General features: G+C 33.2%; 2 protein-coding genes across 2 annotated transcripts in view; one reads left to right on the top strand and one right to left on the bottom strand.

Moving 5' to 3' along the window:
• Positions 1 to 4,247, bottom strand: part of LOC141378197 (uncharacterized) — a 24,678-nt gene extending 20,431 nt beyond the window's left edge. Inside the window, exon 1 of the mRNA XM_073925996.1 lies at positions 4,069 to 4,247. The gene's annotated coding sequence lies outside the window, so the exon portion shown is untranslated. The remainder of the gene's footprint in view (positions 1 to 4,068) is intronic.
• Positions 3,686 to 14,041, top strand: tnfrsf1a (tumor necrosis factor receptor superfamily, member 1a). Its single transcript, NM_213190.1, is given in 10 exon segments — positions 3,686 to 3,836; positions 4,239 to 4,308; positions 4,712 to 4,832; positions 5,272 to 5,400; positions 6,071 to 6,220; positions 6,320 to 6,401; positions 8,840 to 8,922; positions 9,274 to 9,422; positions 12,378 to 12,495; positions 12,583 to 14,041. Coding segments are annotated over 9 exon segments (1,170 nt in total). The 5' UTR covers positions 3,686 to 3,836; positions 4,239 to 4,272; the 3' UTR covers positions 12,885 to 14,041.

Below are 14,041 nucleotides of genomic sequence, written 5' to 3'. Positions count from 1 at the left end.
TAAAACACTCACACTTGCATATAAAGCTCTACATGGTACCGCTCCTTCCTATATCTGTGACATTGTCTCTCAGTATACACATTCAGCCTCCCTTCAGTCTGCTGATAATCTTACCCTTCAACAACCACCCTGTAGACTAAAATCTATGGGGCAGAGAGCTTTTTCTGTTGCTGCACCTAGGTTATGGAATGCTCTCCCTTACTCTGTAAGAAATGCTCCCACACTAGCTAGTTTTAAGAAGATGCTAAAAACTCATCTTTTTAAGACTGCATTTTTAGATTCTTGATTATTCTGTGTTCATATTTTATAACTTTTTTTATGTATACTTGTATTTTATTGCATGTTTGATTTGAAAAATAAATAAATAAATAAATAAATGTATTATTATTAGATGTTATTAATGGGTTGCATTAAGATGAATAAGATGCATCTCATATTATTCATTCATTTTCTTGTAGACTTAGTCCCTTTATTAATCCAGGGTCACCACAGCGGAATGAACCGCCAACTTATCCAGCACGTTTTTACACAGCGGATGCCCTTCCAGCTGCAACCCATCTCTGGGAAACATCCACACACTCATACAATACGGACAATTTAGCCTACCCAATTCACCTGTACCGCATGTCTTTGAACTGTGGGGGAAACCAGAGCAACCGGAGGAAACCCACGCGAGTGTAGGGAGAACATGCAAACTTCACACAGAAATGCCAACTGAGCTGAGGTTCGAACCAGCAACCTTCTTGCTGTGAGGTGACAGCACTACCTACTGCGCCACTGCGTCGACCCCTTCTCATATTAATACAATAATAAATAAATTCCTCCTTTCTTAGCTAGTGAAATAAATAGCTCAAGTGGTGTCCGACTACACTGCAAATTAAACATAACTTTTTACATTAAACAAAATTATTTATTTTTAATTTGCAATGTCAGTGTATATTTTGTAGCAGCATGGTAGATTTTTTGTTTTTATTTTTAATTAGTCTTTGCACCAAGTTACACAATAATAGTTTGTGGGCATTTTTGGCGATCTCCATCGTCACATTGCAGGTCACAAGGGAACCTGAGAGGATGTGGTTTGAGAATTGAGGAAGTTGTTTTTTCAGCCCAGTCTGCAGCTCTAAGAGAATCTACATTCTGTTTCCTATAACAAAACTGCTTTAACTGTAACCTGCAGGCTAGCAGTCAACAGAATCAGAGCTTTATTAACTCATATTCCATCAGCTTTTCTTTTGTTCTATTTAAATACTTTCTTTGTAACATAAAACGCATGCACAGTGAGAAATAAGAATATACTCTCAAGCAAGTATTCAATTTATAATCATATATATTTAATAAAATGTTCTATATGAGTGTTTGTCTTTATTTGAAGTCATATGAATGCTTTGTGTGACAGACAGCTTATTTATTTAAGATTTAGACATCTGGAGCAACTGGAGCATTCAGGACAAAATTATTGGTGCATCATAATATGTAATCTAAAAAGACTGAAAATATCAAACAATTTTAATGTCCTTAGTCGGGATGGAATCAAGCTAAACACTTAAAATCTGCACGTGGGTTTCTCAAAAGCATCAAAAGTCAGCTATGTTTGTGAGTTCTATCCAACTGTTTGTCCCAGTTCAACAACTCAGTGTTTCTTGAATCCATAGTGCCGAACAAACATTTGCAAACAACATTGCCAACCAGCCTGTTTGGAACTATACACTGTAAACCCTAATAAGTTGAGATTAAATTATTTGAGGAGAGTGATTCTTCATTGAATTAACTTAAATGTTTAATTACAGATAACATAAAATGGCTAATAGACTAAACTTATTGCCAGGGCCATTTCCATCGAAGTTGATATTTAGCAGCACCATGTTGGTGTTTCATGACATCTAATTTTTACGAGGTGGGACGTTACAAGGCCCAACACTCAACCCCCAACCTGGAAGACTAGGACATACACACATATACTACAGACAATTTAGCTTCTCCAATTCACCAACAGCACATGTCGTTGGACTTGTGGGGTAAACCAGAGCACCTGGAGGAAATCAATGCCAACATGGGTAGAGCATGCAAACTCAACACCGAAATGCCAACTGACCCAGTCGAGACTAGAACCAGCAACCATCTTGTTGTGAAGTGACAGTGCTACCCACTGCACTACCGTGTCCTCCCTGTATATACCAATAAAAAAAATGTATAAGAAGTTAAATATCTATTTACTAATTTAACTTTCATCTTTCATCAGTTGGGTTCAGGTAGTGCCTCTGTCCTGCTGCGCTTTAGCAAAATTCAGCCTCACAAGAAGAATCACCACCTGTTGTCATATACACTATCAGAAATAAAGGTAAACGAACTGTCACTGGAGTGGTACCTTTTAAAAAGGTGCACATTTTTACTTGAAGGGTCCATATTGGTACCTCAAAAGTATATATTACCACCTACAAATTTTAAGAGGAACACTTTTGTACTTTATGTACTTGAACTAATATGTATTCTTGAGGTACTAATATGGACCTTTTAGGAGCAAATTTGTACCTTTAGAAAAGGTACCACCCCAGTGACAGTTCAATACCTTTATTTCTGAGAGTGTACTGTAACATAAAGTATATCAACCAATCAGCACAGTTGTCAAGGCAGAATTTCAAGCGCAATCAATCATTTTAAACAGAGACAAGTTATAGTAACTTAATATCTTTAGTAATGACAATAGCAGGGTTTACAGTGTTTTGCAGAAATAAAGGTACAGCAGCTGTCCCTAAGGAGGTATACTTTCAAATGTACATATTTGTCCCTAAAAAGTGCATTATTACTTCCTGATAAGTACAAAAGACACAATAGTGACACCTCTCGTATCGTAAATTACATAAAATAAAAATAAGCATGCAAAAATGCATTATCTACATTGTTAGCTCTAATATTTTGAGAATTAATGTTCTATTTCTAAAGAGTGCAGATGTATGTACATGCTATTGTACTACTGCAGAAATAAAGAAACTTGCAACAGGAAAAAAAAGTGAAAAAAAGAATAGTCAAGCAGTTTTTATGCCGTTTTTATGCCATTATTTACGGCAAATATTTACCACCTTTGATGTAAAAAATTACAACCATTGTGGTTGGAATGTCATTCTGTATTGTATGAGCCAAACAGTGATTTCTACTATGGGTACACATCTTTACGTCTTTGTTCTGGTAATGCAATCCTCAATGTTTTTTCAATTTGGAACAATACAAAGAACATTCTTCGTTTTTTTTTTTTTTTTACAAATAAGATACTCCTACAAAAGAAAAAAAAACAGATACTTAATTGTTTTATAATATACAATGTATTCATTTTAAGGGAAACTGTTTGTAACTGTGAATAATCTATTATTTGTTATACTTTTTTTTTTTACATTTGTTTGTAACAATCCATTAATTTATATGATTAGGTTTTCTATAATTGATAAAGAGGTTTTGGATATTCTACCCAAGGCTCAACAAATACAATGCAATACAATACAATGCCTTTAACGCTTTCCTAAAGAACGTGTTCACTGTAAATACTGTATAAATACTTTTTAAATAAATACTGCGCAGCTTGAATGCTGTGCCTTTCTTAAAGCTGAAATGCTTTCAAATTCTCCAATTCCATGTAAAAAGGAGGAGCAGAGCGTTACGTGACGCTTAACATTTCCAGTAAAACACTGCCCTTCTTTGAGGAAATGGACGACAGCGATACAGCAGTCTCACGTTTTTAAAAAATACGCATTTCTATGAAATTGTATTAGCTCAGTCGGTAATGATTAAAAAAAAACAACTTTCCAAGAGAACTCAAGGAAAATGCTGGATCGCCATGAGTAGAGGTAAGTTCACGCTCTTAATAAAATCTCCGCGGAGAAAAAGATTGCCAACACAAATGTCACTGTGGGGGCGTCATACTGAACTGGACGAAGTGGGAGAAAATGTTAAAGCGATTGGCACAATATGTGAAACGGTCTCGACTGGCACAATCAAAACTGTATTTAAGATGTTATGTGGGGTTTAGTTGCGAATGATAGAACCATTACTATTTCGCAACAGGTTAGATATTCTCGCCTGGATAAAGGACATTAAAGATCATGCTGTTTTCTGTTGCAGAACTGTTGGTGTTTCTTGAATAGATAATAGTGAGATTAGAATTGTCATTCTTATATTGTCATTCACATACTGTAGCCTAATAATGCCCTCTCTATTTTATGAATCGACCCACCGCCCTCTACGGACAGTTTGAAGGGAGCAGGACTGCGCCACCTAGCTGTCATGAGGATATGTCAACTGACCACGTGTTTGTTTCTGGTAAGCACTTAGCCCTTGTCACCATGCAAGTTATTACTTAAAATACTTCCGTGAATATTTCATCTTCTTGTATGGCTTCAACATTGACTGACATCACGAGGTGTTTTGATTGGCTGATAACATAATTCTCTAAAACTTTTACCACACAGACAAAAAATATATAACAAAGGTAACATTAGACATTTAAAATTTATATAAAGTTTTAAAGTAGATCAAAACTTTTCATTAATATATGATGTAAGGAATGACTTCTCGGAATGTTTGTATATTGTCAAGTAAATAGAGATAAAGTAGCTATTGTACAGACAAGGCACAGCATACATTCCAATTGTATTCTATTCAAAGCATAGCCACTGTGACTTTTCTGGTAATTTTAGCCAAATTCAATTTCTGTTCCCCACAGGTTCTAACCAGCCAGTTATATACAATATCAGGACTTGGTGGAAACAAGACTATGAAGGGAAATTGTCTTGAAAATGAATACTGGAATAAGGAAGGATTCTGCTGTGATAAATGCCATCAAGGTAAAGAAAATTAATTCAGTCCTTTATGAAACTGAACTTTCAGTTGGCATTTTGGTGTGGAGTTCACATGTTCTCCCCATGTTTCCTCCCCATGCTCCGGTTTCCCCCCACAGTCAAAAGACATGCGATAATGGCCGAAGTGTATGTTTGAATGAGTGCGTATGAATTTCCCAGTACTGGGTTGCAGCTGCATGGGCATCCATTGCGTAAAATATATGCTAGTTTGGTGGTTCATTCCGCTGTGGCGATCACTGATAATCAGAGACTTAGCTGAAGGAAAATGAATGAATGAGACTGAATTTTTGGTTAGAATGTTTAATAAAAGCCAAAACACTGTTGACATTTATCCCTTATCCAGAAAGAACAGTGTGCGTTTTCCAAAGAAATGTTTTGTTCAGCTTTCTGCCTCTTTCTCTTCCTTTCTACAATTCATTTTTAGGGTACAAGTTAAAACAGGAATGCAGTGCAGAAAACATGAGGTCAAAATGTGAGAAATGTGATGAAGGAACCTACCTGGAACAAGCAAACTATAGCCCAAACTGCTTCAGATGCCAGCAATGCACAAAACGTAAAGACTTTTTTTTATTTCTTCTTATTTAGGAGACAGATAACCCAACCATAAAAATATTTTCTTTTAAACATTAAATGTTTGTCCAAAATAGCACTGGATTGTCATTTAACTGGGGAAAAACAGATATAGAAATATGGATTTATTGATTAATTATATTGATTGTCATAAAGACAATCTTTTAATAACACTAACTTTTAATTTCAGTCAGCAAGCCCCATGGCTTCCGATGAATTGTCATTCCATACATAATGGCCGCGTTTAAGATCTGATTTTTTAAAAATGTTTTTAAAATATGGAAATTAATTTTACCTTAGTATTCAATGGAATTTCTGTGCTAGCCTGCTGCTAATGATGGCACCTACATTTAAACTGTCTTTCATCTCTTTTTACACTTGAACAACTAAATAACTGCTTAAGTCTATTTAACTGATTATATTTGGATCACATTAAAACATTGGCGCTTTAAAAGGAAACTTATGAAAATTAAAATAGTCGCAATAAGCTTTCACCGGAAGTTCATCATTGGCTGAAAAAACTAGCTGTGCATATAGCCTTTTGAGCTGTAATTATTCTTTAACATGTGGAGGGTTGGTGTAAAAAATCACAGCCAATTTTGTTTGGCATTTACCATGTTCTCATATATTGTGCATCTGTCATTTACATCCAGCCCATTCCAGGGAGTCTTCACCCTGCACACCCTACTCCAACAGGGTGTGTGAATGTGATACTGATTATTACAAGAAGAAGCTAGGTGATTTAGGATGGGAATGCTCTCGCTGTAAAAAGTGTGGAGATGGGCAAATTGAAATTCAGAACTGTAAGTTCCTCATGCTTCCCTCGAGTTATATGAACTGTTTTATACTAATCTTGAATTTGCTTTATTGTTTACCTTTGGTTATGTTTGTCTTTTTGACAGGCACTAAGGAAGAGAATAGACAGTGCAAATGCCAGGAAAATCATTACCCTGTTAATAAAAACTCCTGTAAGCTGTGCGATAAGTAAGTCACAATGCAGTACTTTAGAATTGTTATGATGTCACTGAAAAAAATTATTCAAAGATGATTCCTTAGATTTACTCAATTTTTTTACGTTAAGTGGTTGTAAACAATTTATTTGGGCTGAATTTAAACAAAGAAATTAAGTTGAACATTACTCAACTTAATTTGTTTGTTTAAACTCAACACAAATAAATTGTTTGCAACAGTTCTGCATGCAACACTTTTTTCAGTAGCATAACTCTGTTTTGGAGACAAAACATATTTTATTTGATTCTTTTTCTTATTTAATTTTATTGACTTTCCATTTAGTTATCATTTTAGCATTTGTTAACAATAATATATATGTCCATGAACTTATAGTTTGTCCATATGTCCATGTAGATAAAGTTTACAGTATTTCTGTTCCAAGATATTTGTTAATATTTTAGAACATCTGCAAATGTTATTTAGCTTGAACTGACTAAATCAGTTTGATTTTGGTTCCAACTTGCCTCAACATACATGCAAGGATGCTTCTAGTTACAGCTTGATTAGCTAATCCAGGTGTGTTTGATTAAGGTTGGAGCTAAAATCTGCAGGGCACCAGACCTCCAGAACCAAAATTAAGAACCCCTTGACTAAATTATTCCTATGAATTTCTTAAATATGTGATGTACAGGATAGAGTCATTGCTGTGCATCCACATGAAAGCCAACACCTTTCATAAGTCATTTTAAAATTTAAATTAATAGATCTAAATATATTATTATAATCTTTACTTTAACTTAACTACATTTCAAAGTCGAATATCTTTTACACAGCTCCATTTTGTAAAATTGTGTCCTTCTTTTTTATCTATGAGTTAATAAAAACTATTTTTTTTATGAAGCAGTGCATTAATTAATGTACAAACTGCAATCTAATGTACAAATTGCAATCTACTGGCAATAGCAGGCTTACTAAATTTGTATGACATTTTTAGTGGAGATGACTGAAAAGAGACTTGTGCACATTTGCTGCTGTGTCTCTTCTAATACAAAATGCAGTTACTGTTACAGTAAATCTGATACGGTCAGTTTTTATTCATACCGTGTTAGTTTTGAAAGCAAATTATGATTTAGATCGAATAAAATCTAAAAATTCCATATTAGTTTTCGTCATATTTTAGTCTTTAGTCGACTAAATTTTATAAGATTTTAGTCGACTAAATCTACTCTATATTTAGTTGACTAAAATATATTTGGTTTAATTTAAAAGTAATTTAATTAAATATTTAATACAATTTTTAATTTAATTTAATAATTTAATTTAATAATTCTAACTGTAAATTAAATAAAACATAGAATATAGCGTTTTCATTGTAGACCAAAAATTACATATACATTGTTTATTTATATCATAAGTAATATGTAAAATTATGTGTCGGCACTCAATCCACATGATTATCGCCCGCGTCTACCAGTGGACCAGTTACTTTTCAAATGAGTGTGTGTTTGTGTGTGTGTGTGTTCATGCAGAGAGAAAGTCAAATACAATTTAGTAAAAACAAACTCACGAGAAACTGTGTTTAAATCAAGTTTTTATTAAACGTAAACTTGCAACTGTTACAGCTTAGACCTTAAATTGAAATGGCCTGCTCTGAAATTGTGCTATTTCATTTGGTTCTAAAAAAAAATATTTCGATTTAGGTTTTGGGCTTATGATAAATTTAATAGACATAGATATCTGACTAATTAACATAATTCTGTTAATTATCTATAATTGTGCTAAGAGTAACGCTTGTCTTGTGACTAAATAATAATGGCATATTATTGCTTTAAATCACATATACAGTGCTCAGCATATATAAGCACACACCTCACAAATCTATCTTTTAAATTCATGTTTTTAATAGGAAGCTACAAAATACTATATTTGTGCATAAACATTAGATTAGTCAGTACTGAAGCCAAATCTGAAGCTTATCTAACAAAATAACTTATGATAAGGCTCCAAAAACTAGTATACCCAAATTTATGTTATAGAAAAAAAGTTAAATGCAAATTTTAAAAAGAGGAAAAACAAGAGAAGCAAAAAAAAACAACAAACTTAGTTGGGGTTTTGAATCTTTTTTTGCAGTATTTTGCTTGCATTTAATTGTATTATCTTTCAATTTCCAAATATGTTTGCTGACTAGAATATTTTTTAAAAATAAATATATCTGTTTAATAAATTTGTTTTGCTTAAATGCATCAAATGTTCACTGAGAAATGGATAAGAAATATTCATTTTCAAAATGGGTTTTACTCAGTTATGTTGAGCACAGTACTTTTCCTTTTATGCTTAAGTACCTGTGAAGGCAAATAATTTTGTTATTTTACTTAAATTTTCAAATACTTGGTTTGTGTACTTTATTCACTACTGGACATGGTGAACAAAATAATGAACATATTTAATAATGTGTTTTTAATTCCCTATAGATGTCAGCCAGGATGTGATCACCTATGCAAAACCAGCATTCCCCCAGTCTTTTTTACATCTACTAAGTCAAATAGTCCTGAAGGTGAGTACTGTGTACCCAACAACATCCATTAGCATGAGATCTATCCCACATTTGGGTCTATCACAGGTGAACCAAAAAGCAGTCAGTTGTAGATGTCAGTTTTCTTTTTTTCTTGTTTTGGATGCCAGACAGATGACTCCTTTTCTTCTCAAGTTTTGTCGAATTGAACTATTACTAAAATCAAAAACATGAGTCATTTGGAAAGTCCCTCTAGCGTTTATATTCTGTTGAATTTGCCTTGCCATGACTAAGCAAGTCTCTCTTTGGGTTAAAAACAACATGTGTCTTCAGGCAAGAGATAATGCTGAGGTCTATTTAATGTTGCTTAAACTCTTCGTGTTAATGTTTCAGACACGGTACCTAAAATAGTAGTTCCTGTTTGTGCAAGTATCATGGTTCTATCGTTAGCCATTTTTATGGCATACGAAGGCATCAGACATTGGCGGAAGAGGGCACAAGCTTCATCATCTCAGTCATCGTCACCTGCTACAGAAGAAGAGGTAAAAGGCTTACCATTTGACAAATGCTGACAAAGAACTCGCATTTTCTTCTTAGTGTGAATGATTCACATCTGATGCTAAACGCATATTTGCTGTAATGATGTTTTCACAGAAGATGATTCACTTTAATGATAAATACTAATTTATATGCTATTGCGTTATTAGCAAATCCAAGGACCCCTAATTTAAAAAAAAAAGAAAAGACAATTATAATATCATAAGAGCTAAACTATTCTGCATGTATAAAACTGCCATCGTAATTCTCAAATTGTTTTCGTAATTATCACCAAAACTGTATTATCTACACCAGGCATGTCCAAACTTGGTCGTGGAGGGCCGGTGTCCTGCTGAGTTTAGCTCCAACTTGCTTCAAAACACCTGCAGGAAGTTTCTAGTATATCTACTAAGAGCTTGATTAGCTGGTTCATGTGTGTTTGATTAGGGTTGGATCTAAACTCACTATGACACTGGCCCTCCAGGACCGAGTTTGGATACCACTGATCTACACAGAATTATTTGCCATCCAGTGATTTTGTTTGTTCTTTTCTAAATATTTCCTAAATGATGTTTAACAGAGCAAGGAATTTTTCACAGTATTTCCTATAATATTTTTTTCTTCTGGAGAAAGTCTTATTTGTTTTACTTTGGCTATAATATAAGCAGTTTTAGTTTTTTTTTTTTTTTTTTTAAAAATGTAAGGTCAGTATTATTAGCCCTTGTCTCAAACAATATCATTTTTTGATAGTCTACAGAACAAACAATTTTTATACAATGGCTTGCCTAATTACTCTAACTTGCTTAGGTAACCTACTTAGCCTAGTTAAGCCTTTAGATGTCACTTTAAGCTGAACACTAGCATCTTGAAAAATATGTAGTCAAATATTATGTTCTGTCATTATGGCAAAAAAAAAAATCAGTTATTAAAAATTAGTTATTTAAACTGTTATGTTTATAAATGTGTTGAAAAAATATTTTTATTAAACAGAAATATACAGGGGGTGATAATTCAGGAAGGCTTATAATTCTGACTTCACCTGTGTATACATTTGGACTGAAAAATATCAATATCGCTTCAGCATCGATATAAGAATGTGATCATTTGCAATAGTCACATCGCAAGTATACACAATGTTGAGTCTGGATTATAATTTATCCTTTTGCAAGTGTTTTTGGAGACCTGAGTTACTATTTGTAACTTTTTTAATTGTTATCTTTTATTGATTTTATCTACCCTTATAGATTGTTTCTTGTATTTTATGCATATGTATTCATCATCATCCCAACCGATTTTTGAATCCCAATTCCTCCAAATGGTTATTAAACTCATCAAGTGAAATTGTATTCATATCGCAATATATGTTGCAGAAAAAAACCTCCGCAATTTATTGATATGTAATATCGTGCAGCCCTAATATTTAAATATACAGTTGAAGTCAGAATTATTAGCCCCCCTTTGAACTTTTTTTCTTTTTTTAAATATTTCCCAAATTATGTTTAACAAAGCAAGGAAATTTCCACAGTATGTCTGATAATATTTTTTTGTTCTCGAGAAAGTCTGACTTATTTTATTTTGGCTAGAATAAAAGCAGTTTTAATTTTTTAAAAAACATTTTAAGGTCAAAATTTTAGCCCCGTTCCAAGTTTAAATGTTAGAATGTTCTGAATGTATAGGGCATTGGGGGGATAACTGGGAATAGAACACAGCCATGATGAACTATATTTCTAACTACAGCGCTAGAGGTGTAATTTTAAGCATGGAAGTTTGTGACGCAGTTTGCGAATGTTCGTTGGAACAATGGATTTGGGAAACAACAAATCAACGAATTATGTTTGTAATGACACAACTTGCAGCCTTAGTTGGCTAACAATGGTTTTCGGAAATGCACCCCTGCTTAGTTAACTTAATTAACCTAGTTAAGCTTTTAAATGTCAATTTAAGCTGTATAGAAGTGTCATTTAAAATATCTAGTCAATATTACCTACTGTCATCATGGCAAAGATAAAATGAATCAGTTATTAGAGATGAGTTATTAAAACTATTATGTTTAGAAATGTGTTGAAAAAATATCTCCGTTAAATAGAAATTGAAGAAAAAAATAAACAGGGGGGCTAATAATTCTGACTTCAACTGTGTGTGTGTGTGTATATATATATTCAACTATATATATATAGTTGAAGTCAGAATTATTAGCCCCCCTGAAATATTAGTGCCCCTGTTTATTTTTTCCCCAATTTCTGTTTAACAGAGGAAAGATTGTTTCAGCACATTTCTAAGCATAATAGTTTTAAAAACTTATTTCTATTAGCTGATTTATTTTATCTATGTCATGATGACAGTAAATAATATTTTACTTGATATTTTTCAAGACACTTCTATACAGCTTAAAGTGACATTTAAAGGCTTCACAAGGTTAATAAGGTGAACTAGGCAGGTTAGGGCTATCAGGGAAGTTATTGTATAACGATGGTTTGTTCTGAAGATTATCGAAAAAAGTATTAGCTTAAAGGGGCTAATAATTTTGTCTCAAAAATAAGTTTTAAAAAATTTAAAACTGCTTTTATTCTAGCCGAAATAAAAAAATAAGACTCCAGAAGAAAAAATATTATCGGTCATACTGTAAAAATTTTATTGCTCTTTTAAAAATCATTTGGGGAATATATAAAGAGAAAAAAATCAAAAGGGGGCTAATAATTCTGACTTCAACTGTATATTCAATATGAAATACTTATCTTTTTGTTCTTATTCATCTTTTAGTCAAGCTTAATATTTTGCTTGCTGAAACACAACGATTTCGTTTCAGAGAAATATTCTTAATAATTATGTTTTAATAATTATTAATCCATAAGATTTTCCCAGTACCTTCAAGTATGCCATCTATCTCAATATCATACATTGAGATACATCCTATGCTCTAACTGACCAGTGTTCATTTATGGTTTTGCTGTTCCTCACAGGCATTCATCATCACTGTAGTGCAGGACTCAAAAAATAAGAGCGTATCATTCACAAATCAGCCATGTGAATCCAAACCTCTAGGGAATCTCCCAGACTGCATCCCAAGAGAGATCAAAAGTATGTCTTTTTTATTTGTTTCAACACAAACCCCTGGAGGCTTGAGTAATGGTGCTTAATGATTCGTGTCTCTTCTGCTATTTGCAGTTCACGAGTTCTTCTATTTTGTGCTGGACGAGGTCCCTATCGGACGATTTAAAGAGCTTGTACGTCGGCTTGGAGTTTCTGAGCAGAACATTGACCGGGCAGAACATGACCACCGGAACTGCAAGGACGCCCAGTATCAGATGCTGAAAGTTTGGAGTGATGGTGGCAGTGGAGGAGGGAACAATGTTGTGCCGTATGACCAAATCCAGATGCTCATGAGCACACTGAAAGACATGTGTCTGGTTAGCTGCGCAGATAACATTGAGAACAAGTTCCTTTCACAGAACACAAGCGTTTCGTAATGAGGACATCGGAGGAGAATGGAGAACAGGGCATTAACAGAGATCTTTAACTTCCACTCGTTCGCATTGGATTTCATTGAAAGTGGAAGTCTCAAGAGCTAGACACCAAATCAGACGTATTGCCAGACTGAAAATTTCACACTAAAATGTTTTATGAACTTGTGAACATTCTGTGTTCAATGACGTATGTACTTTTTTATATTACATGTATATATTTTGTCAAAGATTTTTAGAGCTATTTTTTGAATGGGTGGTTGGGTCAATGGGGTTTGGGTGATTTCTGCAAATCGCACATTTAATAAAACATGTCCTGGTCACATTTCACAGTATACAGTGCTCAGCATATATAAGTACACCCCTCACAAATCTATCTTTTAAATTCATATTTTTAATAGGAAGCTATTGAATATTATATTTGTGCATATACATTAGATTAGGCAGTACTGAAGCCAAGTCTGAAGCTTATCTAACAAAGAAGCCTACACCATCCAAGAACCAGTGCACCCAAATTTATGTTACAGAAAATTATTAAACACAAATTTTAAAAAGAGGAAAAAATCAAGAGGAGCAAAAACATTTTGATTTAGTAATGATTTAGTTGAAATTTTGTAGTTTGTAATTTTTTAACGATATTTAGCATGAATTTAATTGTATTATCTTTCAATTTCTAAATATGTTTGGTGACTAAAATATTATTTTAATAAATATATCTGTTTAATAAATTTGTGCACCAGAATACATTGCCAATATTCACTGAGAAATGGATGAAAATGGCATGTACTCTGTTATGCTGAGCACTCTATTTGTTTTCTTTAATTTTTTGTATTCTTTTACTTTTATTTTCTTATATTCTGTTGTGTCCACTGATTTTGGCAGCAAAATCTCTTCATTTTTACTTTAAGAAGCATAAAATCTTTTTTTTATTAGACTGTTTTCGGGGTGAAAATGACCCGGGCATGTTGTCATACATTAGTTTATGTAACAGTATATGCACTGTATTTAAATGTGTAAGAGCAGAGCTGTTAGTAATTGCATTTGTGTTGCACATTCTTTCTGTGTATCAATCCATGTTATAATATGGTGCTTGGAAACATATTACAACTAGCATTAAATTGAATAATAAAAAATAACAATAATAAAATGTAAATAAAGGCATA

Source organism: Danio rerio, chromosome 16, assembly GCF_049306965.1.
Source record: "Danio rerio strain Tuebingen ecotype United States chromosome 16, GRCz12tu, whole genome shotgun sequence".
NCBI classification, from domain to species: domain Eukaryota; kingdom Metazoa; phylum Chordata; class Actinopteri; order Cypriniformes; family Danionidae; genus Danio; species Danio rerio.
This window is presented reverse-complemented; position numbering and strand designations above follow the sequence as displayed.